The sequence below is a fragment of the Exophiala spinifera genome, assembly GCF_000836115.1.
Source record: "Exophiala spinifera strain CBS 89968 unplaced genomic scaffold supercont1.4, whole genome shotgun sequence".
Taxonomy (NCBI): domain Eukaryota; kingdom Fungi; phylum Ascomycota; class Eurotiomycetes; order Chaetothyriales; family Herpotrichiellaceae; genus Exophiala; species Exophiala spinifera.
The window spans coordinates 173,338-198,780 of NW_015622516.1; the positions used below are offsets into that span (position 1 = coordinate 173,338).

The 25,443-nt window shown below is 51.9% G+C and overlaps 10 protein-coding genes across 10 annotated transcripts; 4 read left to right on the forward strand and 6 right to left on the reverse strand.

The window, feature by feature from the left end:
* Positions 1-1,019: 1,019 nt before the first annotated feature.
* Positions 1,020-5,384, forward strand: PV08_05247 (uncharacterized protein; the record flags this gene model as incomplete). The annotated part of the gene is made up of 1 exon (XM_016379591.1): positions 1,020-5,384. One exon carries the CDS (start codon positions 1,020-1,022, stop codon positions 5,382-5,384), a length of 4,365 nt encoding a protein of 1,454 aa, XP_016235418.1.
* A 1,541-nt stretch (positions 5,385-6,925) lies between these two features.
* PV08_05248 (uncharacterized protein) lies at positions 6,926-9,757 on the reverse strand (the record flags this gene model as incomplete). Its single annotated transcript, XM_016379592.1, has 1 exon — positions 6,926-9,757. One exon carries the CDS (start codon positions 9,755-9,757, stop codon positions 6,926-6,928), a length of 2,832 nt encoding a protein of 943 aa, XP_016235419.1.
* A 657-nt stretch (positions 9,758-10,414) lies between these two features.
* Positions 10,415-11,128, reverse strand: PV08_05249 (uncharacterized protein; the record flags this gene model as incomplete). Its single annotated transcript, XM_016379593.1, has 1 exon — positions 10,415-11,128. One exon carries the CDS (start codon positions 11,126-11,128, stop codon positions 10,415-10,417), a length of 714 nt encoding a protein of 237 aa, XP_016235420.1.
* Positions 11,129-11,440: 312 nt separating this feature from the next.
* PV08_05250 (uncharacterized protein) lies at positions 11,441-12,200 on the forward strand (the record flags this gene model as incomplete). Its single annotated transcript, XM_016379594.1, has 4 exons — positions 11,441-11,551; positions 11,604-11,668; positions 11,727-11,916; positions 12,021-12,200. 4 exons carry the CDS (start codon positions 11,441-11,443, stop codon positions 12,198-12,200), a joined length of 546 nt encoding a protein of 181 aa, XP_016235421.1.
* A 196-nt stretch (positions 12,201-12,396) lies between these two features.
* PV08_05251 (uncharacterized protein) lies at positions 12,397-13,097 on the reverse strand (the record flags this gene model as incomplete). Its single annotated transcript, XM_016379595.1, has 2 exons — positions 12,397-12,984; positions 13,032-13,097. 2 exons carry the CDS (start codon positions 13,095-13,097, stop codon positions 12,397-12,399), a joined length of 654 nt encoding a protein of 217 aa, XP_016235422.1.
* A 1,230-nt stretch (positions 13,098-14,327) lies between these two features.
* Positions 14,328-15,667, forward strand: PV08_05252 (uncharacterized protein; the record flags this gene model as incomplete). The annotated part of the gene is made up of 4 exons (XM_016379596.1): positions 14,328-14,630; positions 14,719-15,010; positions 15,137-15,234; positions 15,371-15,667. 4 exons carry the CDS (start codon positions 14,328-14,330, stop codon positions 15,665-15,667), a joined length of 990 nt encoding a protein of 329 aa, XP_016235423.1.
* A 573-nt stretch (positions 15,668-16,240) lies between these two features.
* On the reverse strand, positions 16,241-18,616 carry PV08_05253 (uncharacterized protein; the record flags this gene model as incomplete). The annotated part of the gene is made up of 8 exons (XM_016379597.1): positions 16,241-16,428; positions 16,583-16,677; positions 16,768-17,266; positions 17,385-17,649; positions 17,821-17,949; positions 18,027-18,078; positions 18,221-18,356; positions 18,421-18,616. 8 exons carry the CDS (start codon positions 18,614-18,616, stop codon positions 16,241-16,243), a joined length of 1,560 nt encoding a protein of 519 aa, XP_016235424.1.
* Positions 18,617-19,306: 690 nt separating this feature from the next.
* Positions 19,307-20,083, forward strand: PV08_05254 (uncharacterized protein; the record flags this gene model as incomplete). Its single annotated transcript, XM_016379598.1, has 1 exon — positions 19,307-20,083. The coding sequence occupies one exon, from the start codon at positions 19,307-19,309 to the stop codon at positions 20,081-20,083; it is 777 nt and encodes a 258-aa protein (XP_016235425.1).
* Positions 20,084-20,307: 224 nt separating this feature from the next.
* Positions 20,308-21,106, reverse strand: PV08_05255 (uncharacterized protein; the record flags this gene model as incomplete). The annotated part of the gene is made up of 2 exons (XM_016379599.1): positions 20,308-20,471; positions 20,557-21,106. The coding sequence occupies 2 exons, from the start codon at positions 21,104-21,106 to the stop codon at positions 20,308-20,310; spliced, it is 714 nt and encodes a 237-aa protein (XP_016235426.1).
* Positions 21,107-22,623: 1,517 nt separating this feature from the next.
* On the reverse strand, positions 22,624-25,225 carry PV08_05256 (uncharacterized protein; the record flags this gene model as incomplete). Its single annotated transcript, XM_016379600.1, has 3 exons — positions 22,624-23,116; positions 23,192-24,636; positions 25,160-25,225. The coding sequence occupies 3 exons, from the start codon at positions 25,223-25,225 to the stop codon at positions 22,624-22,626; spliced, it is 2,004 nt and encodes a 667-aa protein (XP_016235427.1).
* Positions 25,226-25,443: the final 218 nt, after the last annotated feature.

Here is a 25,443-nt window from a genome sequence, read left to right on the forward strand (position 1 = left end):
TGGCGAGGCAAATGTTTTTGGGGGGCACTGGGCTATTTTACGCGGGCGTGCTAGGCGAACTAGTCTCCTAACCAACTACCTACTAGGCCTCCTGACGCCCGTCAGCGTTGCGTGCTATAGCCTGTATGGCTCGTTTAGGGCCCCAAACGGAGGGCTAGTGAGGACTAGTGCGTACCGTCCCTTGGGCAGAACTCGTTAAGAAAGGTAAGCAAGGTATCACTAGCCTTGCAGCCTTGCCATGCCTGCGGTGCCATTGCCTCACTAGACCGACCAGCTGAACTCCGTCCAGCATCAACACCAACTGCCCACGAAATCCACTTCATCCGTATGCGCTTCATACATTTTCCCAGACGTACATCACTTCTGGACAGACTGTTGTCGATCTAGCCTTCGACCTCAACCATCCGCTGTCCCTGCGTGTGTTGTTCACGCTGCTGAGCTGGGCAACATTTTGATTCTGCTGCCGTCCTCAATCCGCCCTCCAATCAAGTCCTTTTACCGTTCCTTGTTGGCTGGATCGTCAGCGACGCGCCCGTTTGGCTATCCAACCACCACAATCCACCACTTCAGGCGCCGTCTATCCATCAACACTAGTGTCAGCCTTGGTTCATGCCTGACTGACTCAAAGCCAACAGATCTTTACAATATACTCTCTTTGCTCATGGACCTCGACTTCCTCCTCCTTTCATGATCCCGCCTAGGTTCTACACCAATCCGCCCTCGAGTCGCTGCCAATTAAGTTGTGTCACCTTGACTTCGCCTCAACTTCACCTCAACTTCACACCCCCCCTTGTCCACAGCGCAGCACATACCCAGTGTCCTCTTCTCTTGTTAAATTCCTCGAACCCCCACCTCCGCCTCCGCCTCCGCCTCGTTCTTCCAACCCTGCGCCAGCCGATCACTTCCGAAAACCAAGAGCGCAAGCGAACCGCGAAGATTGCTAGGGAGCCAACACTTACACGAATGATCAGAAAGACACATATTACGGCCCTGGCGGTTCGTCACTGCCCTCCACGATCATGAACCCACAACAGTTTCAGAACATGGCCGGTCTGGGGAGGGGCATACCGAACAACATGCAACAGATGGCTATGCAGATGGGTGGTCAGATGGGAACACAGATGGGAGCGCAGATGGGAGCGCAAATGGGCGGGCAAATGGGAGCGCAAATGGGAGGCCAGATGGGCGGGCAAATGGGAGGCCAGATGCGAAACCAAATGCCTGGAGGGATGCCTCAAAGGGCAGGAGGACAGATGACTCTCAATCATCCTTCGGTCCAGCAACATATTTTCGACTTTCTCAACTCACAGGGCCCTTATACTGGCTGGCAGGCAAACGTCAGCGTAAGAGAACGTGCTGGTCAGGTCAAATTGCTTGTCGATTCTCTCCGTCTCGTCCAACCCCCAGTCGAGTTGCTCCGTGCTATCGAGGTTGCCTTACAATTCGAGAGAAATTGCTTCACTCAAGGTGCGAGCAGGGAAGATTATGTACGAGCATGCAGCGATAAACTGGGCCGGATTCGCGACTGGCGTGCTCAACAGATGAACCAGGGTGGCACCGGAGCCATGAAAGGCATGCAGATGCCAATGCAACAGAACATGCAAATGCCCAACCAAAATTTTGCTCAAATACAGCAGATGCAGAATATGAACCCTAATATGGGCATTCCGCCTCATTTATTGCAGCAGCAAATGCAAGGGTCGCCTATGATGAATCAGCCGCAACAACCTGTCAAGCCAGCGCCAATGAACCAGTCTCAACCCGGAATGCAAATGAATATGCAAGCAAACAGTCAACAGAAGCAGGCTCAAGTTGCTGAACTGACTGCCGATGATAACAAGGCCATCAATCTTCGTGCGGCCGAACTTGCAAAGAGCACTCCTAAAGAGGAAATGAGGAGTATCGTCGAAAAGATGAACCCTCAGCTCAGGCAGAATCTCAGTCAAAAGGCTGTTGATCCAATCATATATTACTTTCGCATGCTTGCGACGAAGGAGTTTCGACGAGCCAAGCAGTTGGAGGCTGGAGTTGCTCCCGGTCAAATGAGCAATAACGGTAATTTGATGACCCAGCAACAGAACCAGCCCAAACAGGCGAATCAGGTGATCAACGGCAGTGCAAATATGATGGGGGATATGGGCAGATTTCAAGGTCAACAAGCAGAAGGGCTGCGCTCTCAGGGTGAAGGGGAGTTGGTGGTACCTGCTAGTACTGCTCAGGGAATGATTCCAGAGCAAATGCGGCTGCAGCAACAGATGATGGCTAACCAGCAGCGTGGGGGTCAACAAGGTCAGGGAAATATCAACCCGGCCTTCATGGCTCAACAACAGCGTCTGCAAGCTGCTCAAGCAACGAAGATGCAGCAAGCTCAGCTACAAGCCCAAAACCAGGCCCAAGCCCAGGCACGCGCCCAGGCTGCGGCTGCCCAAGCCCAAATGGCGAACCAACGACAAAGTATGCCTCAGTCCAACACACCACTCTCGACGATCAATCGGCCTGTAGGTCCCAATGTGTCAGGAGCAAGTCCAGCACCGCCAGTCGCCCGACCAGTCTCTAATACACCGATGTTGAACCAACAACAGATGCAGATGAATACCGGCATGCAACAGCAAGGTCAGCAACAGCAGTCCATGCAGCTCGAACAGCACAGGCGAGAGCAAGCGCTAGCGAATTTTCCGGCTCCGTTGCAAGCAATTCTGCGCCAAAAGCCGCAGAGTGAATGGAAAAACATCCTGACGCAATTCCAGAACAGTGGCAATATGAGAAGAAGTCTGTCTCAACAGCCCCAAGGAATGCAAAATCAGCAGCAGCAGCAACAACAACAACAACAGCAACCTTCTCAAGTCCCGCAAATGCAGAATGGTGCCTTTCTCGGCGGCAACAACGTTGGTGGGACGCAAATGATGCAGTCTCTATCCCAGGGAGCCATGTCCCAGCAAGGTGATCTGAATGCAATGCAGGCACAAATGCAGCAGAATCAAGAAATGATGAGGCAACGACAAATCGCTATGCAGCAACAGAAGCAGCAGCAGCCACAACAACAGCAGCCTCAGAACCAAGGCCAACCGCAAGCTTCCAGACAGCAGCTGAGCCCGCAACAAATGAAAGTTATGGACCAGCAGCCTGTACCACCGGCTGTCTTCAACAACATCAGACAGCATGCCCCAGTGCCTGAGATGAGAACCTGGTATCAACTCAAACAGTGGCTGATTCAGAATCCGGTTCCCAATTGGCCAGTTTCTCATGTGCTTGACATTCAAGCCTCTCATTTTGCTCATATCATGAGGACTCGGGGCCAGCAACAGCAGAACAACGGCATGTCTCAAGTACCGCAACCCCAACAACCTCAGCAAATGCCACAGGCTCAGGTACAAGGGACCCCGGCGCAACCGCCCATGGCTCCTGGGAATATGAGAATCCCAACCCAGGCTGACATCCAGAAAGTGCGAGCAGCAAATCCCCAATTAGCGAACAAAAGTGACGACCAGATCCGTGGGATGATTGTCCAGCGGCAACGTCAGCAGTTTCAAAAAGCTATGCAGCAGCAGGGTGGTGGGCAGGCCATGTCTCAGCCAATGCAGTTCTCAGCATCCCAACACGCACAGCAGTTCCCAATGCAGCCGCCACAAAATCAGCAAACACAGGCTCAGCCTCGTCCGACGTCTGGCCAGGCAGGATCACAGCCTCGGCCATCGCCGTCACAGGGCGATAGCAAAGCTATCAAGCGTCCTAGTGGTGATGATGATATCATTGAGATAACGAACCATGCCTTTAACAAGCCGCCGCAACAGCAGACCGAGAACAAGTTTCCGCAGTTATCAAAGGAGCAGTACAATCAACTCGATCCAGCAAAGAAGCACCAATACTTGAACTTACAACGAGAGCAACAATTGCGGAAGAGAATTTACGAAATTATGAAAGAGGTCCAATCGAGCATGCCTAAGTTGCGGCCAATTCCCAACATGGATCCAGCCAGCAAAGAGCGACTGACGAGAATGTTGACTTCGGACAATGTCAAGAACATGGTTGGTAGATTTGACGCCTTTCTTGTGGCATGCTATCGTATGGATCAGAATGAGGCCACTCTGAAGCAGCTTACAACACAAAAGATACAGCTGATGTCACAGTACAAGCCAGACGCCTACCAAAGAAAGTCTTTTGAGGTAGTGGATAATTTCAGCATTACTCCTGATACGGCAGAGGTCATCATCGGCAACATCATGTCAAAGTTCCAGCAAACTGTAGCAACGATCCCTCAGAACAAAGCACGAGCACAACCTGCACAGCTCACTGAAGAAAATATGAATCTCTTGCAAGCACAGGAAGCAGAACGGAAAAAGGCTCTAAAAGCGAACCAGGCTCCACCTGCACCGACCTCCTCTCAACCCCCATTCCAGCTCGGCGACAAGGGTCAAGGTGCTCCTGCTTGGTATGGTACTCCAGGGTTGAAACAGGAAGATCTAAAGCTGCCGGCGGACCCAAAGAGGCGGAAGAAGAACCAGCCACAAGCCGCAGGCAGCACGCCGCCAGTTGTTACATCGCCTCAACAGACAAAAACACCGAAACCAGCTCAGACATTCAAGTGTCCCGTCCAAGGCTGTGAGCACCAACTCAAAGGCTTTGCTACCCAGGCTGAACTCGACCAACACCACAATGTGACGCACAGGCTGGACATGGAACCTGTCACCGATCCTCTTGCATTCCTCAAAGACTCGTTGCGATCGGCGCTGAACTTGGATGAAAATATGAAACAGATCAAAAAGCCCAAAACAGAATCCAAGGCAGGCATCGTCAAAGAGGAAAGCGCTGCCGGGAACTCCTCGTCGAAGATTTCCGCTGATGAGATTAACGTAAACGACGACAATCCATGGGCTCATACTAACATCACGCTGGATCAGATGCGCGTCGCTTTTGGCGGAGACGAATGGGAAGAACTGTTCCCTACACAGGAAAAGATCCAGGAGTCGGAATCCAAGTTCTACGAGGCTTATCGAAATACAAGCGAACGATGGCGGAAAATTAACGAAGGTCCCAATGGAGCCTTGACAGATACATCAACCGACAAGTCCAAGAGCCCAGAGACGAGTGACAAGGAATTGCCAGCTGCGAAGGACAAAAATGCAGAACCTGTGAAAAAGGAGGATGACCCCTGGGTCGTCAGCTTGGAGGGCATTGAGGGCTTGGATCTCAGTAGTCTCGACGACATGTCTCCGTTTGAAAACATCGCTGACTATGATGCTGGTATCGGAGGCTCGCCTTTTGAACAAGTTGAAAAGCCTCTATCGACCGAACAGCAGTTCTTGAAGATGCACGGTATCGACTTGGAGCACCCGGAGAGCTGGAGTCAATCGCAAAGGGAACTGGCCGAGTTTGCAATGACGTGAACCACAGCCGATGAGGGAGGGAGAGATTTCTGCGGCTGCAACAGCTTGTCTTGTTTGCGGGCAGCACTGTATAGTGGACAGATAGGGGAGGCGTTTTGTGATGTTTTTCTTTTAGCACGGTGTCCATTGGAAGACTCCTCCTTTGCAAGTCTGGGTATCATTTGGTTGATATTGGTTGATTGGAAGCGAGTTTGGTCACATTCGGCGTTCTTGCTACGGAGTGGTCCGTATCAATACGACGTAATGATGGGGTTGGTTTGATGATTCTCCGTCGAGGGCTGGACTTTTCGACTTAGACCACAACTTTGGTCGTCAAAGCTATGACAACTGATGGGATTTATCCATGTTTCCAGTCTCGTTTCTCGTCTCTTTTTTTTTCTATATAATGAATGACGTGTATCTCGTTTTGAGAGCTTTTCGTTACCATGTGCGGCTTTTCCTTGGGTTTGTTTCGTGGTCAACGTCGACGGAGTGGAATGACCATTCGCACCGCACAGCACGTTCGTTACACGTACGCGATATTCGGGAGATTCAACGTCGCGTGGGAAACCGTGACACCGACCGCGACTTTTCTCAATGCTTCTAACTTTGAACAGACGGGTTGGTCATATATACCGTGGACGCTTACGTCTTCGAAGGTCGAGTACGTATCGTGCCCTGGCTCGAAAGATTTGGAAAAGAAAAAAAAAAGGCACACCATCCTCAAGCGCAATTTCATGCCCCGACCATGCATCCATCCCATCTACCTCGTGTATCTCTCCATCACCGAGTATCGGGCTGTTTTTTTGGTAAAGAAAGGAAGAAAACCACCGATCAGTAGTAATATTCACATTTATCGACGACGACGACGACGACGACGACGACGACGACAACGACAAACGACAACGACAAACGACAACGACAAAACTCTCCTCCCGGGTATCATCGTAATCTAATGATCCTGACTCCCAAGTGGCAAGGGTACACAAGGATCCCCGACCCTATGCGTTAAAGTTCTATCCTCGTCCCAACCATGATGTTCCCTTTCCGAACCCCCTCCCTTGACGCCCGGCCCTCATTTTGCATGTCATATGGCGAAACTGGGCCCTCGCACTCGAGTGAACAGCCCACTAGTCCTCATAGCCGTATTCGTTACGAACTCGTGTACACGAAACCAAATCAGCCTGGCCCGTCCGCTCCTCATCCGAAAGGGGATTGATCCGTATAAAGTCCCATATAAATCCAGGGTATTCAAGAATAGTCTGACTGCAAGTCGAGGTTGAGCAGGAAAGCAAAAGCCCCGTTCGTCACGGCGCGTTACCACGCCTTTCCCAAAACCAACGCTCGAAACAGGTGCAACAAAAAGTCCGTCGCGACGGGACGCGAGAACACTTCCACGACGATGCTGCTGCTGCTGCTGCTGCTGATGCCGCGCACCATTCCCTGATCCAGGGTTACCTTGCGAACCGCAAGGAGAACGACGTTTTGACGCCGTGCATGCCTTGAAGAAGGGTGTCATTCAAACATTCACAGGTCTGAGATCGCGAGTGCCACGGCGCTGACTATTGGTCCATCTCGTTGTAGGTGCCTTCGAATCTTCCCTCGACGTAGTCGATACCAAGCTCACGCAGCTTGCTGACCATGCGATTACCTATGCTTACTTTTTCGAATCCGACAGGTAGACGCCGGCGTGCTCTAAAATTGAGACGGTTAGTATTGACCATATCATGAAACTTTGACTTTGAGGATTTGGGAAGAGCGGAGAAGAGAGCAAAAGATGCGTGAGTTGCAGCGAAACAGAACAAGAAAGAGAGAGGAGTGCACGGAAGCGGTACATACTTGAGAAAATCCATCTTCAGGTTCCTCGCTTTGTCCTTCAATGCGATTTGATCTCTATTGTGGAGTTCCGGTCCATCGGCGTGTGCGAAGTCCTCCTCCTGGATCTGCACCCAAGAGGGCCCGTTGACCAGTTCGATCAATTCAATGAGGCGATGAGTCTCGGCTTCCGTCCAGCCTTTGCGGACTTGGACGGCGGAACCGCCGCGGAGTGCCCGGCTTAGTTGGGCATTGCGTTTGGCTTCGGCGTTGACGGTGCGGACGTCGGGAACGGGGGGCGACGACGTCTCGCGACGTGAGCGAGAAGCTACGCGTGGCTGCTGGGGAGGAGGTGCACTGGAAGAAGAAGGAGCCGCATTTGTGTTGTGGGAGGTTCCGTGTTTTTTAATCTCGACACTGATGCTTTGCCGTGGTGGGTGAGTACTCGAGTGTGAGGCCGCAGGTTGCGCTTGCGTACTTGCCACACCGCGAACGGCAGTTCTACTGGGCACGACGACGCTCAAGTTTGAAGAAGGGGCACGTTGTGATGTTCGTTGGCCTCGCGCATCGGTTGCTGCTGTTGGCCTACGCTGGGATGCTGAAGCAGGGGTCTTTTCATCATCAGCCAGTGGCTGCGAAGACCTACTCCTGGGAAGCTGACGTCCCTGAGGTCTGTCAGATCGAACCTTCTTTGGAGGTGGCCGTGTATCGATTTCGAACTCCTCTTCCTCCTCTTCAGACCCGGATTCAGATTCAGCAGGTGGTGGGCGCCGTTTGGTCAATTTTGGTGTGCTGGTGGTGTCTTCGTCGTCTGACGCTTCGGTGAAATTGACCTTGTGAGCGTTGGGCTGTCGATCAAGGAAAGATCGTTTCTGCGGCTTAGTGGGGTGAACATTTTCATGTTGTCTTGCATTCTCCGGGTTAAGTTGCTCTTTTTGGCGCAAGAGGGCGGACATGACTATGTGCGTCTGCTGCGTCGATTGGAGTTCCTGTACGGGGTCTTCAGAGAGTCGGTCAGATCGACGGGGATCCTCGACCTCGTGTTGAAAACCGTGCGAGACATTGTCATCAATATCTTCGTCAAGGTGTACAGCTTCTTCGATAACCTCTATTGTCTCATGCACCATACCATCGGCCTCATCTTGCGCCTCATCCTCTTCTTGTGACGGGGATTGTGGAATTTCTCGTTGATGGATGGACTGAGGCTTAATTGTTGTCTGTCGTGGAGTGTTGTCCGCTTCCTCGATGTCATCATCAGAGATGCTGGTGGACAGTCTCTCTCGCAACTCTCTTAATCTGGCGGCATCTGTCGCTGGTCTTCGCCGTTTCATCGTGATTCCGGGTGGTCTCTGCTGGGTTGCGGCAGCAATATGATCCGCCGATGTCGTCTCCGGCATACGGGTTGAATTCTTTGCATTCTCATCGTCAATGGTGTCGATCGACTTGATAGTGTCAATGATCGAGTCGATACCACCCAGTTTCTTGATCGAAAGGACTAACTCGGCCTTGCGCGCCAGCGACCATTTTAATACTTTTAGAGCAAACTCAGGCCATGGAAACTCTTTCTTGAGTCCATCGAGATCAAGTGGCTCTTGCGAATCAGTCCGGAAGTACTTCCTTACCAACTTGAGGCGTTGAATGGCTCTCGGCCGTGTTTTCGTCGATGAATAGCCCTGATACTGCTCGTGCTCGTCCCAGAACACCTTCTTGGCCAACTTGTCCGGGTCAAAGTAGGATTCTGAGGCGAGATTCTCCTCAGCTTCTTGGATGAATACCTGAGTGACAATATCGACACCTAGGTCGACAAGATCTTCCGTTAATTTCGGACTTAGTGGATAGTGCTTTGGACCTGCAAACACGGATGGAACACGTTCGTCAGTATCATCGTCCTCGTGGCACATGTCGTTGTATATGAGTTGTGTGAATGTAGCTTGATTGTCTGGCAATAGGCTAAACACATGGAGAATCGCGGATGAGAGATTTGCAGTATAAATGATAGGAAGCGCCTGTAGAGCCGGGCCCGTTGACACGTCATGGATATTGACCTTGTCTGCAATCTTCAAGACAATAAGCTCGGGAATGATGTAGTCGCTGGTGCCATAGGTCTCCAGACCTGCTAGAAATTGGACCTCGCGACGACGAAACCGTAGTCTTTGGGCAGAATTTGGCTTCCACAAGGCGTCACAGTAGCTGCGGAGGGGACCCTCATCGAGGGTGTCGAAAAGGCCGAAGACATTGTTAGAGTCGTTGTAGAGGTCGCCAAGCACATCAATGATAGCATCTCGGTCGAGGTCTTTCAGGTCGTCTTCAGTGTTCCGTGACGTGTCCGAGGCAAACTGGATAGACTCAGAATCATCGGGAGTTCCCTGCTGAAAGTCCGCTTCTTCGCTCACTGCACTCAGCCCCTGCACAACATGCTGCAACGGTTGGCGGGTGTCCGGGATGTCATGGCTTCGTGCGCGAGGGGGCAGTTGGCCTGATGTCGGTTGTGTGTTGATGGCTGAGGAAGATGATGGTCTCTGGGGTGAAATGGGAGAACTTCTCCGGCTAACAGAGTGCGCGCCTCGTAATCGTGCCATTGGAGGTTGATGGCCATCTGTATCATTTAGTGTTGTCAACCCTGAAGATGATGTAAGAAGGTTCTCGACGGTAGTCACTGCGGTCGATGGCGCTAACTATCGCTGTCACTTCTCGCCGTCTTCCTGTTGTTGTTGTGGTTGTGGTGAACATGTGATGCAAGGCGCCAGTCCAGAAACGGTCATGGCGCCCACAACGCGTTAGCGCGTCGCGCCAGCGCCAAGTTGATATCGCAGTCGTCGCAGTCATGGCAGGAAGCCTTCCTCTGTATGATACTTGAATTATTACCACGACCAGCACCACCGGAAACCGGCAACCACACAATACTGAGACTGTAATTCCTCGAGTCTCATGCACAGAGTGCAAGCTACGCCATGCCTGCTACGCAAGAGCCAAGCAGTCGATCTCGCGCTGCAAGAGTCTGGTCAGGCGGGCCTCATGAATACCAGAAACTCAGACGATCGATGAACACGTCAAAAGGGCGCCAGCGTATCCTGTTGGGCATGTTTGATGTGATGATTTGAACATGTCCGGCACGAAGGACAATCGTCCGCTACTACCCTTTCACTCTGCCATGAGTCTCTCGTCGCCCATGAACTACGCTCAGGGTAGTAATAGTCCAAGTAGCAGTCCTGAGCCGTGGGGACAACCTCAAGTCACTATTTCTTCTTGGCCATAGTTGCCACTCTAGCTGCCATCTTCAAAATTGTGGTCGTTCCCTCCCGTTCCTTATCCATAGCTTTGAGTCTCATCGTTTCAATGGCCTCCGCTTGCTCTGCACCTTCATCCGAGTCTGGATCGTTCTGCTTCCTCCGTCGTTTGATGTTACCTTTGCCGTACACGACAGTCCATTCGTCTACGTCGTGATCTACTGTAACCCCGGCACAGAGCTTTGCGTGTGATCCCACAGTCACACCAGCGAGTACCGACACATGAGGCTCGATCAAGACCGCATCTTCGATAACGGCTCCCGCATGAATCTGTGAGCTAGCATGGATGAAGACATTCGAGCCGATTGTCGTCTTGACCGGGTCTCTATCGGTGTCGTCGTCCTCTGCTCCCTGAGCGATCAAGGGACTCGGCTGGACACTTCCGCCGGATGGCTTCGCAGACGAAGCGGTGGTACTTGATGGCTGTACAGGGCCCCCGATGATGGCTTTCTCCGAGATGATGCATTTGTCGCCGATTGAAAGCGGGCCGTGGACGCCTATGAGTTGAGAGCGGGGGTGGATGAGAATGTGCTCCCCGAGTGTGATGGCATGTGTGCCACGGACGTAGGCACCCGGATCGAGGTGTGTGGTCTGTCCTACGGTCACCGGTGGCCGCGCGGCGGATGTCGATTGGGACGGCTGCTGAGCATTTTGAGTGCTCATTGTCCTGTCTGGATGGAGGAAACCGAGGTGGCCCGTTGCGTGGGAAGCGTTGGGCAGATGCGGGATTGCAGTGCAGCCTTGTGGGAGCCACCGGCACGGAAACGCGTACACGAGGCTGAGGATTTGCACGCGTTTAATCGGTTCGAGACTCCTCTCTGTCAGGGCTTCTGTTCATGGCATCCAAACAGCACCATAATTGGCCCCATTCTCATATACGTAGGGGATAATTCTGGTCGTATACAATTGGTACACTGCAGAGTTCATCAGTGGCGCTCTGCGAAATGATCTTCAGTCATACAAAGCCGCAGCAAAATGTCCTACTACAACGTTGACGCCATCTTGACCGACACCCAAAAAATCCCTTGTACTTTTCAACTCGACGTGCCCGGACTCGGGTATCTTGATGGTAATGCTGGAGGGACGGTATGGATGTCCACTTCAGATTCTCTCGAAGCAGGGCCTAAACTGTCCACAGGTAAAAGCCGGGACGACCATTGAACTTCCCATGTGGCTGGGTGTGATGCTTGCGGTGTCAGCCGGGTATGTGTATATCCGTTTATTGATCGCCTGGGATCAGGATGTCCTGACCAGTCTCAAGAAATGCGCCTGGATCTCCTCAACTGGTCACGCTGAATTTTCCGTCGCCTCTTCAGCAACGAGTGATCAACGCCTTGAAAGCAGACCCGAGGACGGTTGACCTGCGAGCCCAGGCGCCACATTACTACGCGCTGTCGGCACGAATAATGGAGCTGTTTGACGACCAGGTTGTTCTCAGCACACTACTTGACGTGAGTATTTTTGCGACAAAGCCCCGTCGTCAGCTGGATCATACACCAGATCCCCACCACCTTAGGCAAATGTGACAGAGCAACTGACTGTCAATGGGCATTAGACGTTCAAGGCACGAGCTCTGGAGATTGCCGACCAAGCGCACAACCCTCGAGGAGCACTGGGCGACGGTGCTGATTTCCTCCGGGGACTAGAGGAGACCGAGAGACAGCTGTTCAAGGCGGCCCATGAAGGACCCAAAGCAGTCAAAGCTTGGACGCAAGATCTGAAAAAGAACACCTGAGTACAAAAGCCAAAGATACTGTGTAGTCAACGACGCTTCGGATGGATCCATGAATTCATGAAAAAAAAAGCCAATAATCTTTCTCTCCGCATTACTTCAACCCAAAATGCTTGCCTCCGTGGACTCCCAGCTCAAACGATTCCTCTCAAGACCAAACGTCAAACGTAAAAAGTAATACAAAGACGTTCTGTCCAAGCTAACCCACGCCGCCGGCCGCCTCTTTGACCTTTGCCTGCTCCGGCGGTTCATCGACAAACGTCGGTGGCGCCACTTCATCCTGTAGGAACCCGGGTGTGCTTTGGCCTATACCCATCTCCTGCTCAAACATCATGTCTTCTCCGAGCGCCTCGAGCTCGGCATCCAGCTCGGCCTCATCCACGTCTTCGGGCACGTCATATGCGCGACTTATGCTCTCGTTGATCTCATTGCCGATTTCCATCAGATCGGCCATCTCATCCTGCATCTGCTCAATCTTGTCGATGTTGATCTTGCCGTACTGTTGTTTGAGCGCCTTGTTGGTGGTCTTCATCGCGTCCACCGTGGTCATGACGTTTTTCAGGTTGTCCTGCATCATCCCTGCCTGTTCCATGTTCCACGACTGCTGTTGGAGCTGGTCTCGTTGTGATTCGTACATCTTCCGCCGCTGGAGGACCTTGAGGGCCTTCTGTTTGATCGCCTGCTTGCCCGGGCCGTCGCGCATCTTGCTCAGCTTTTGCTGGTACGTAGAGAGTTCGGCATTGATCTTGGCCAACTTGACATCGATCGAGTCTACCCTTGAATCTACCTGTCGCAAGGGTTAGAAGGTACAGAATGGGCAAGGTTAACACGCACATTCGAGATGGCACTGTTGAGGGTGGGTTTTGGAGCGGTGTTTTTAGATCCGAACAGACGATTCATCTCGAAGATTGGACCATGTGCGAGATTGGGTCTGTCGCGGAAGGTCTCTACCAGGTACCTCAGGTATGGAACTCAAGGAACTCGTTAGAGCGCAGTGTTTTGGCGGGCAGAAACATGAAGGCAGCCTGCGTCATTTCAGCGCAAAGCGAATTCAGGATCGGAGGATTAGCTAAGCTGGTGTTTCGCCGATAATCAGCCGACGCATTATGTACAGGCAAAAAGATCCTCCTCTCCTCCACAAAAACAATATCCTCCTCCATTGACTAGGAAGCCTTGTTTTCCATCGTTTTTTGAGTTCTTTGGAATCTGCTCCGAGAATTACAAGTTCTTAGGGAAGGGGGGCGACTTACTGAGAATGGGGCCATCCATTGTCCAAATATTGTATCCTCGTAGAAAGACTCGGGGTTCGAACCCGGGTCGTCCACTCCGCCTGAGTGAATGGCCGTCCGCCGCATAGCCATGCGGTTTTATCCTGAGCCATCACTCAGGGTTCTTGGTGATTGTTGAGAAAAACTCACTTGTTTAGTTCTTGAAGGATAGCAATTGAAGTGAATGTAGATAGGGATTATATGGTAGGCTTGCACGGAGCATGGATTTCAGCCACTGTACAATATGCAGCCTCGTCGATGTTGGACAGGGCGGCCGACAATCTGACCAAGGAGTAAGAAGTACAGCACGTCCTCTCTCCCACTGAATAGTGTGCGCATCCTCCTATACCTACATCCACATAACTTGCATATGTGGGATGTGCTCATTCTGTACTGTGTGTGCCATGCTTCCCTCCCAACCCGTCATCTCATCCTCACCATCCTCGGGTCCTGACCACATCTCCCATACTCTTCCTGGACGTTCGGTCAACTCCATCTCGCGCTGCGAAGATTACCCTCTTATCAAAGCCTCTTTGTCACTAGAAGCCATCTGATAGCGGCGTCGCTAAGACCATGGCTATCAATCAGACCATGCGAGGGACCTGCCCTCCCGTCTTCCAGCATCGGAATCCCGCGGCGCCCGAGCCAGACTAGCAACGCCCCAGTGCCATCTCAGCTATCTTCAGGGACCCTCACACGCCAGCAATACCCCTAACGTGACAATACAATAATCTTACGGTTGGCTTTCAAGGTCGTGGAAGCCTAGCTAATTGCAAAAAAAAAAAAAAATGCTGCCAATACACAACACCTGCGAAACAGATAGACAAGAGCTGAAAATCGCCGTCACCACCCGCCCATCACAATGGCTGCTTCCCTGCCCATTGTAGATTTCGGAGCTTTCATTGATCCTGCTTCCTCGTCTGAAGAGAGAAAGAAGGTCGCGCTAGATATCGACCGTGCTTGTCGGGAGGTTGGCTTCTTCTACCTCAAGAACCATGGCATACCCATGAGCCTCGTTGGGGACATGTTGACCAAGTCGCGGAACTTCTTCGAGACGGCAACACCGGAAGAAAAAGAACGGCTTGCCATACGAAAGATCGCCGAAGGGGGAGACAACGCACGTGGGTTTCTGAAGATCAACAATCCCACGAAGGGGTCGCACGAGGTATGAACCTGATCTATGCTCCCTCCCTGTCCCTTTTCTGTATAGTGTCGAGACCGTGTTTCTCTGAGAGTTGTTCCTCCCACGAAAGGCATTGGATGTTTATCGTCCCGTCGAGACACAAGGTCCACCGTACACGACGGGCATGGGTCTCAACCAGTGGCCCTCGACCCCGTCCGATTTCCGAGAGACAGCGGAAGAGTACATCGAACGCTTAGAGGCTCTCGGGACTCAAGTCATGAAGGCCATAGCGATCGGACTGGATGTCGACGAGAGCATCTTCCTTAACCGGATCGACAAAGCCTTCTGGAACCTCCGCATCTTGGGCTACGAGGGACGGAAGGAAAGGTCAAAGCAACTGGCGGGCATCGGAGAACACACAGGTACGAGATCTCTCGACACCCCTTTTTCTGGGCCCGTAAGGAGCCCTGAAGGCACACGTCACCTACATACATACATATGAACCCCTTGCTGACCCGTGAAATTTTTTGCTTGCCAACCACGGGCAGACTTTGGGATCCTGACGTTCCTCCTGACCGACTCGAACCCCAAGTCTCTCCAAGTGCTCAGCAAATCTGGTGAATGGATCTGGGCAGATCCCATCGAGGTAAGACACCACCCACCTGTTCACTGTACCGTTGTCCTATCCCGTGTCAGACAGATAGACAGACACCAGGTTGTGGTTTGTTGTTGTTGTTGTTGTTCCCGGGAGACTGACCCTGCGAACTCTGGACCTTCAACAGGGCTGCTACGTCTGCAACATCGGCGACATGCTGCACGAATGGACCCGCGGGGCGTACAAGTCGACCTTGCATCGCGTCTGCCACGACGCCGACTCGTTACGGATTTCCATCCCGTTCTTCTTTGACCCGAATTGGGATGCCTTCATCTCCCCGGTGCTCCCCCCGGCAGAGGGAGTCGTAGACGAGGACGAGGGTATCCGGTACGAGGACAAGTTTGTAAGGTCGGTCGAGTACCCTCTGTGGAGGGATGCGTTGGTCCAAAATCCTCCGACAGTTGTTGCATCGCAAGTGGCATAATTATAACGTGGACACGTTCAAGGGGGCTATCGCATTGATAATTAAAACCGTCCACCCAGACAGGGGTGTCTCCGGGTCCATGTATCGTCAAAATCGTGAGGAGAAGGCGTTTTTGACTCTGTAGGAGACTCTTTCTCCGTCATTGAGAAAGTAAGAACCCCTTCGAGACACTTGTCATACAAACCGTTTCTGCGTAGCGGCGTTGAGCGCGAAAATCGTGTCATTGTGTAAATTAATAGATACATAGGTGCCTACCCGGCTCACAGGGCAGAACTACCTACCTATTGACTGTCTGTTCACCATACATAATGCGCTCACAATAAGATAAAAAAGACTACACTCGCGTCTTTCATCACGACCTAGACTGATTGTTCGTCACCGCTGTACCACTATACGGTACTGCAACAGTCTCCTCCTACTAGGTTGAATTTTGAAATGCCTTCGCGTTTCCATTTTTACAAACCCCCTCCCCCCCTAAGATGGCGCGATATTTCCCATCATGGCAGTCTCTCTTTTCTTGGATTTCTGAAACTTGCTTGCTGGCCTGCCTCCTTTATCCTGCAGTCCGCTTACCTAGTGAAAGGCAACATCGGATCCTTCTGCGCCCTTGGGAACCGGACCCCTGAACCACTTGCGAGCTCGCAAAAAGTACCACGGAACCACCAGCGCCAGAAGACCGCAGTAGAAGACGGAGCTCCAGTTGAAGGTGTGAATGTTTGGGTTGGGGGTCCGCGGAAACGCGAAGATGGGAACTGTGAAGACTGTATGAATTGAACAACAATGACGACGAATGTATCAGCACATGTTCCCAGTCCCAATCCTCGACAAATCTTTGGAGCAAAAGCCGTTTCGCGCCGAGGCTAGAAAAGGGAGGAGCGAGGGGCGAGGAGCGAGGAGCACGAGGGTATAACTCACCAGTCCATACGACCGCGATCCACCTCACGGGTCTCGACCACCGGCCCAGCGAGAACGGGCCTGGCGCGTAGTCTGGGTTGTCTTCGTATATGCATCTGGTGATGACGAAAGTCGTCAGCTCGAAGATGTGACCAGCGGTAACGCGGAGACTTGTGACTTGGGGAAAATGCCACAGGCATGCATACCTCATCAACACCGGCATCAGGTACGCCGTGGCCCCAGAAACCGAAGAGCCCGAAAAGAAAGCTTGCAGCGCCTCGGAAGAGCCCAGGGAGATGAGGCCCAAGAGCGCAAACACCGTCGACAGGGCGATCGTGGCGTTGATAGGTGTCTTGGTGACGGTGTTGACATGGCTCAACCACTTGCCGAACGGCAGGGCGCCGTCACGGGCGTAGGCGAAGAAGATGCGAGTCCCCGCCGTGTTGTTCACGAAAACGACCCCAAAGTTGGACACGACGGTGCAGATCCACAGGAGCTTCGTGAAGCCTCCGTTGCCCATCGCGAGCTCGAGGATGGCACCGAGTGGCTGTCCGAGGGGCGACTCGAAGATGGCGTCAATGTCGGTTGCGGCGTAGGCCAGAACCACGTTAAAGATGTATCCCAGCACCGCGACGCTGAGGCACGAAACCCACATGGCGCGAGGTACCACGCGGGCAGCATCCTCGGTCTCCTCGGCAAGATGAGCTGAAAGGGGGAGGGTTCAATTTCAGTATTGCCTTTTTGGTACTTTTCTTTTTTTGGGGGGCGTGTGAAATCGCCGAACGACAAAAATTCAACGGGGAGGCATGGACATAAGACGTACCGGTCGAGTCGTAGCCGCTGATGCACCAGCAGGGGACGAGGAACGACAAGAGGAACACGAGGCCGCTATTCGACCATCCTGTCTGGTTGTAGGACGAGGTGAAGATCTGCTTGGCACTGTTGGTGCGGCCGTTGTTCTTCGCGTAGATGGGCAAAGCGATGAGCATGACGAAGAATGTCAGAGTTCCGAGCCAAACGAAGACATTGCTGATTCGACCCAACACCTTGCTGGGAAGGACCATGACCAATGCACACCTACGTTGGGACTTCATTCAGTACCAAAAGAAACGCGTTCCCCATGCGGTGGTCATGAAGTGAGAGTCAAGACTAACCCGATTACAGTGGCCAGGTAGATCTGAGCGTCAATGTGTACGTGTTAGCAGTGGTTCACCAACAGTACAACGGGGTGGTATGAGTCGACGCCCGGTAAGCCTCACCAAGTATGTCTGCCAGTCTGTTGGCGAGAAATCCGGGTGGAACATGACCACCAGCGCCTCAATCATGTCCGCTTGAGTCATGAAGAAGGACGCTCCGCCGAGAGAGGCCGACAAAATCATACACCATGCCTACCATTCCCCGCCTCTCATTAGCAGTTCGGCTTGCTAAACTTCGTGGATCTTTGACAAAGCGAGAAGAGACGTACAGTGACCCAGCACGCAATTCTCTTGAGCTTTGGAGGCGCACATCGATAAGTCCTGTTGCGCATGAGACGCGCATGTCTGTGGTGTGGAGGTTGTTAAGCCACATACCAATAGTACCTGTAGTTGAAGACCCCGGGTCAACCAACAGTGTGTGTAGTGAAAGATAAACCCAGCGGAAGCTGGTTGAGCTACTTACAAGCCTCCTGCAGTAGGCATTGAAGAATTCAGCTCGGCCAGGGCCAGGACCTCAGTCATGATGAAGAAGCAGGCGGTCAACCAGCCCCACGTCATGGATACCAGGCCCAGGAAGCCTAGGCTGTACCATAATGTTCCTGTTCAGTTGGTGAGTCTCAAGGGGCGCATCAAAGGATATGCTAAGAGGATGCAGAAACACACCTCCAAGACTAGGAAGAAGACCAAGGCCGGTGAGGCAGAAAGCAGTCATAGACCAGATGTTGAAGCCTCTTTTCATGTGTTGTTCATAGCCCATGTCTTGCAGGCGTTCATCTTCAATGTCGATTGTCCGCACACGCCCATCGCTGATGGATCCCACAGGGGTAGAGACGCTCTTGGTCTCTGGCTCCTTCGACATGGTGATGGCCAGTCCTTTGGGGGAGGGTCAAGGGGGGGGTGAGCTGAGAACCGGGAGATGCAGGTTCAGAGACGACTCTGCAATAGACAAATACTGAGACGATGGGGTTTTCCATTGCCGACTCTCATGCTCCTTTGTTACTATTATACCATTGAGCATTCGTTAACAGGTCTCAAAGCCCCTGGCTACTGTACTGCCATGAGACCGTTAGGATTCCTTATCTGGAGCTATGTTGAATGAAGCTTGGTGTGGAAAAGTGGGACTGGCGAGCCGATATGATGTTCTGATAAGCAAGACTCTCCGCCAACAGGAAATAGAAGTCGCCCGGATGCATATACTGACTGGTCCTGGCTTCGGTGTCCGCGGGTTTGCGGACACAAGGCTGGCGAGATGGGCATCTTTCGCCCCCCGCAATCCAGAACTGTTCGGGAACCAAGACTGGGCGGAGTCCATATTTGGCGTCCTATGTTCCGACTGGCACACATCGACAAGATCGCGTTGCAATCATGTACAGTCATCGATCAAACGGCCTTTGGAGGCACTGTCGGAATGGATGGCACGAGATTCGGTTCCAGATAAGCCCTGAGGGTCGCGGCAAGAAACGCTTGACAATCAACTCAATTGCATAAAATCACCTGACGCCAGCGACATCAACGATAGTGTTCCATTCCACTCCGCTGATACTCAATAATGATACCTGTTCCTCATCCAGCCTCCCCGGAGTTTGAGAAACTTCCCCCATGGGCCAGAAAGCTTCTCAACAGACCACTCGTGGAAATTCGACGTGGATTATCCCTGGACTATGATCCGCCGACGGAGAACCATTCAGTCCTGGTGCTGACGGCACCGTCAGGCAAATATGTCGATATTCGCTTTGCTTCTGCCTCGAAAGACAAGTACGAGGGCATCAAGGAATCCGACGCTTTCAACGGCTACGCGACCGCCGGGCTCTCAACGGCTTGGCTGCCTGGGGGGACAGACAGCTGTCCAGAATACGACTGCGTAGCGCACGTCAAATGGGAGCATCCCATTGACTCATCTCGGGAATATGGGTCAGACGGCGCCGATATGTACCTATTATCCAACGGAGACGTCATGGAGGTGGGATTCTTAACGGTCAAAGGCAAGAAGAAAATGTTCAAAGAGTACTGGCTTGAAGGGAAGCTGAGTTCCCCAAAACCATCTTTCCTGGTAGCGGAGCCAGTAGATGAACCGGGCGGAGAATCGGGCAAGGGCCTGATCATCCGGATCGACAATTATTGCCAGGGAATACTGCAAACCGATGCCGAGTTCCTCGCGGAGCGATGGCAAGTGCAGGAAAACGGAGAGTGGGTGAAGGACCCGAAGAGCAGCTCCGGAGCTGAGAGACTTCCCTGCGAATGGCTAATGGCAGCAACCACCAAGGCCGGAGATTCTCTTGTATTTGGTGGTAGGCAATGGCGAGTGGTAGAATCTGACAAGAGCTGATTATGTGGCCGGGCATGACCCGCCAACATCATTGATATCGAACTTTGCTTGCATACAGTCGGTTGTATATAGTTCACTTCCCAAGAACCTCTCCAGGGTGAATCAGTCGACCAGTGTCCGTTATCAGAGGGGCTAATTGGCAGGAGGGCATCAATGTAGTGGGCCAGAAGTTGCCATGGCCAGAGGACACATTTAATGAACAGTATCAGATCTTGGCCGCAAAATTATGAACTTGCTCTTCCTACAGCCGCAAGCACTTCCTGGGTGGTTGCCACAGCTCCAAAGATTCCGCCTTCTTCGCACACACTCGCCACGGCAGCTTCATGCAGATGCTGTTGCCCGGCCGCTGAAGCGTCGGAGACAAGAAGACAGTCAAGTCCCATATCGTCTTTATCAGTCAGTCGAATTGCTGCAATGTGATATGAGAGTACAGGGTGACACGCAAGACAGGCTTCTGCAAGGGGGGAACTTACTACCGTCTCTCATGGTACTCGTAACACACACATCCGTTGTGACACCACAGATCACCATGTTCTTTATCCCACGATTGTCCAAGAGCAACTTCAAATCAGTATGCTGGAAGGCACTCCTTCCGGGCTTGTCGATAACTGGCTCCGACGGCAAGGGGGCTAGCTCTGGTATAATCTCATGGCCCCTTTCGCCGCGGACAAGGAGTCTGCCGAGAGGGCCCACGTCCCCAATACCCTTTCCACTGGGGTTATTGCGACTGCGCAGGAGTTCGCGGCTCGAGAGCGTGGACAGGTCTGGTCGATGGCCTTCGCGGGTGTGATAGACCTGATATCCGCCTTTTCTAAACGCGTCCAAGAGCTCCTGAATGCGAGGGATTATCGCTCTCGTAGACTCTATTGAAAGACCTTGTGCATCCAGGTAACCCCCTGGAGCACAGAAATCCACCTGCATGTCAATAACGATGAGGGCGGTGTTGTCTGGGCCTAAGGACAAGTTGTGTGGCCATCTATATGGTTCTGCTTCAACCACAGAAGATAGTCTCATCTCGCCCATATTGATGACAGTTCCTGCAAGGCTCCGTTCCCGAAACAATTCGCCGAAGGTGTGAACCTGATCTGACTAAGAAGTTGTACAAACTCACGATGCCTGTATTTTTTCCCCGAAAGGTTTCCGCAACCTTCATTCGGCTCTCGTGCAAAGTCCGGTGTTCACAACTCAGCACCTCGGAATGTCCTGCATCGATCGAATCCGTGATGCCCGAGCCTAGCCAAGGCACTTAGATATACGATGCTTTGATGAATATATGCAAAGCTGGGTTCAGTTCTCTCTTATCGCTGTTCGATTTCATTTGCACCAGGTCCTGGCTCGGGGCTGCTCCCATAGTTGTTTCAACGGAGATGGGCGACGATACATGCCCGAGTAGGTAATTTGGCGATTCAGAGAGGCGGCAGAGATATGGAGAATCAGACCGGGTCCACTGCGGGAAGCAGAGCAGGCCATCTTGAAGCGACCGAGAAAGCGGCAGGGCTGCTATGCATTGTCCGCCCAAAGTCTAAGTAATTGCCACGTGGCTTCGCTGCGAGGATCCAGGCAAATGATGGAGGTCCTGGTCTCCTGTTGCATGTCGAGCAGGAGGGTGCAGGGGTTTCCTCGCAACTGTGGCTGATGTTCTGTTTGTCTCATTCCGGCGTTATGGGTGGGAGGTATTGCCTTTTAAAGGTAAAGACGTGCTCAGAGAATCTATGCTCTCTGCAAGGCCTCGGAGAAGAGTGGTCTATCTGGTTTCTTTCGCATTGAATAGTAAACTTTTACGCTTGTTTGTGGATTCAGCGCGAGCACGGGGATGTTGTCCGGCTTCAAAGTCCTCGCAGGTAGGGATGTCACCTCGGTGCACTCCACGGACTGTTGCGAATATCCAGCAATCACCACAAAGCGGTGGTGCCGTAGGAATCTGGTATCTTGAACCATTGCTGGGAGCTTTGGTTGCACCCTTCATTGAAAGTATTCTGGCATAGCGATTCGGATAACGGACTAGCCTGTGATTCCTCACTGGTTCTGGTGCTCATCCTTTCTGCTCTTTCATCAACCATAACAGCAAAAGCTAGCCAGTGATGGCAAGAGTCCAACCTCCTTGCCAGCGGATTGAAGGAAATCATCAAAGACGTCTTCCAAAATAGTTTTAGAGTTGTCTAAGATGGCCTGGTCGGTCAATTGAGGGTAACGTCGTACATAGCCCTCTGTAGATAAGTGACATGAACGTTGTCGTAGCTTTCTGATGCCGCATTTTTCTTGTAGTTGCTGCACGCTTCTTTAAGATGCAAAATCAATAGGCTCGAATGACCTTACGAGAGGTGCGATCTTCCTTTTTCGGCATGGTAGAGTTTGACGTTGGCTGCTTTGCGACAGATCAGCGGGAGCTAGCAATAGAAAGGCTCCAAACAATCCCAATGCTGAGGTCATCCCTTCGCAGTAAGATGGCTCGACAGGTAAAGAGAGGGAATTCCCCACGAATGTTAGCGATTGCGACGTGGCTTTGGCGCTTTGGAAACAGCATAGACATATGTAGCTCTTCAGTACTCTCTTCCACGCCCAGATGAGCCTCGCCGCATTGGATCCTGCACAAGAAAGTCCGAAGCATCCAAAACCTGCATGTAGTACTCCGTGAACAGGTCGCTGAGCTGATAACTCTGACGACTTGACATGGGATCGATCTGCCCCAAATCCCAACCGTCCAAGCCAAAATCCATAGGAATGTCTTGATCTATAAATTCAGCCTGATTTTCAGGCATGCTTTCTTCTTGGCCCGCCAGGAAGCCAGTCAGCTCCCCAACTTCTGGTTGTCGTTGAACACTGCCCGCTTGACCAGCTTCCACGCAAATCGTTGCAAGATCGTTAAGAACCTGACAAAGTTGAAAAAGTCTGTCCGATTGGCTAGACAAGCCCTTCCACGGTTCCAAAGATGTCATGAAGCGCTCGATCAGCCGAAGGTCTTCAATCGCACAGCTTTCGATGCCGTGGCAAAAGAGAACAATAAACGGAATGAAAGGTTGAAATAAGATGATCCTGTCCGGGAGGAGAAGTCATGATCAGTATTGATGATAACGCCAGCTGACAGTTCCGATCCATGATACGACTTACCAGTGCATATAAGCTGTTGCCAATGTTGGAGATTTCCTGACAAGCTCAATACATTCAAGGTGTACATGCATCGCTTCCCTCGCCATCTTGATGCAGTCAACCGAGAAAGTCCTCGGGGTGCCTCGTGCGACGCCATCAGATGTGGGAGGAATCGAGCGATATATGAGCGTCAGAGTCGATAAAATAGCTAACTCATCCGACATTGATAGCATTGTAGCAATTTCAACGCCTCCGTCAGCAGCGTCGTGGAGAGCTTTCGCCCGTTTCTCGCTTATCTTCCTCCGTTCCGCTAGCAAGATGTCAGCACATCTTTGTGCGGTTTCCTTTCGCTGCTCAACGTGCCGAACCAACCCCGCTGGACTATACAATTCCTCATATATCTTTCCTTGAACTTCTGCATGAACCATGAAACTGTGGATGGTTTCTCTATGGCATTCAAACTCTCCTAGGTATTCAAGCTTCCGTGGTAGTGTAATCTCGTAATCTTGAAGAATCGGTGGGCGTCCTAACCGAAGGGCCAATGCCCTATCCAGGATATAAGCCAGCCAGAAGAGCACTCCTCTCTGCCTTCTCGCGTCGTCGTCTTCTCCAGCTTGGTTCATCGCTCTATGGTATCCCAGAGTCAAGCACAATTGACAGGCAGCGGTGTTGAGCCGTAACGCGAGTAACGGTTTAGATATCTCGATAGCATAGCTGGCTCCCATCACAAGCGCAATCACATTCTCTCGCTGTGCTGGCAAGAGGAGGTTTAAATGCGCCAAGACGGTCTCCAGATTATCGCGACAGATATTGAGATGCGCTTGATAGCTGGAAATTGAATCTCCGTTGTCGGAATGACGTGCAAGCATCATCTTCTCCTGCAAGATGAAGTACAATCCGGCATTGACAATCACAAATGTGGCTTGTGAGAAGGTGTCGGTTGCAAAATAGACGCTTCGGCACTGATCGGTAAAATAATCGACGTTGCCATAAGCACAGATCAACGTAAATGTCAGGGGTACTGTTTTCTTGAGTTCGCGGAGAAGTGGCAGGATTGATTCTAGAGGAGGCATGGGAAAGTTTGCAAACCCTTCTTTCCCTAAAGGTTTTTCATGAGCAAAATGATCATCGTCCTTTGCCTTTTGCATCTGTAGAAGCTCATGAAGTGCAGCCATGGCCGCCCTGAGTTTTGGCCAAGCTTCCCTATAGGAACGGTGCTGAACAGCATGGTTGACAAAGGTACTGGCGAAGGCAGCATGCGCAGTGATAGAACTATCCCCTTCAAAACCCAGTCCCTGGGTATCATCGTGGCCATTTAAACTTTTATCACTTGTAGAAAGCAAGCTCTCCGCCGGATAGCTCCTTGAGTGCTTTTCAGGCGGTTTTGTCGCTTTCGGGGGTAGAGCAAGTCCAGTGGAAGTATTTGATGAATTGGCGAGTATGAGTGACTCAATTCGCTGCTGGGCCTGAGAAAGGGTGTTAAGACCCTTCTCAATTCTGGCAAGGCCAGACTCGATCTGGTCGATCTTCCTCTCGCTGCACAACCCGGTCCGTTAACATATGGCTCTTTCCAACAGCGCCACACAAGCAGGTTTGAACGATTCGTACAACACGGCCTCGGCAGCCAGAAAGGTTTCGAGGCCTATGTAAGCACTGAGAAAACGTACTACTGAGTTGAGATCAGAATCCGCTGCCTTGGTTCCTTGGACTTCTGACTCGTGTCTCTGAAAGAACACTGTTGGCCGATGGTTGAACAATGGGCACACGGAACATGTCTGTCGCACCGAATCTAGTTTGGCGTGGGGCTCGCGGTCAGTCATCATCCTTCTTGTGAGGACTGCTCAAGTTTGAGTCTCGACTTGCCTTTCTCAGACGGCATTGATCGCACTGGACGCAGTGTTAGTGCTTGACTACACAAAGAACGACACCATAGGGAAAGTGTCCGAAGTCGCTTGCAACGCAACGATATGGGGTAATCTCCATACTTACAGCACGTCTCGCGATGTCTCCATATGTAGTTGATGCCGTCCTTCCAGTCTGGGGCACTGCTGACATAATGTAGGCCGGCTCACGGGATCGATATAGTGGTCACAACTAGAGCAGTACGAGTGAACTGGCAACGCTAGATGATGGGTTACTGAAAATCTTGTCCTCGTGCTTGTGCTCGCGGAAGAATTGCTGGGAAACTTGCAGCGTGAGTACAGCGCGAGGTACATACTGCAAAGCAGCAGAAAGCCGTTGATAAGAAATGGAGACCGCAACTCGTTGGCCTG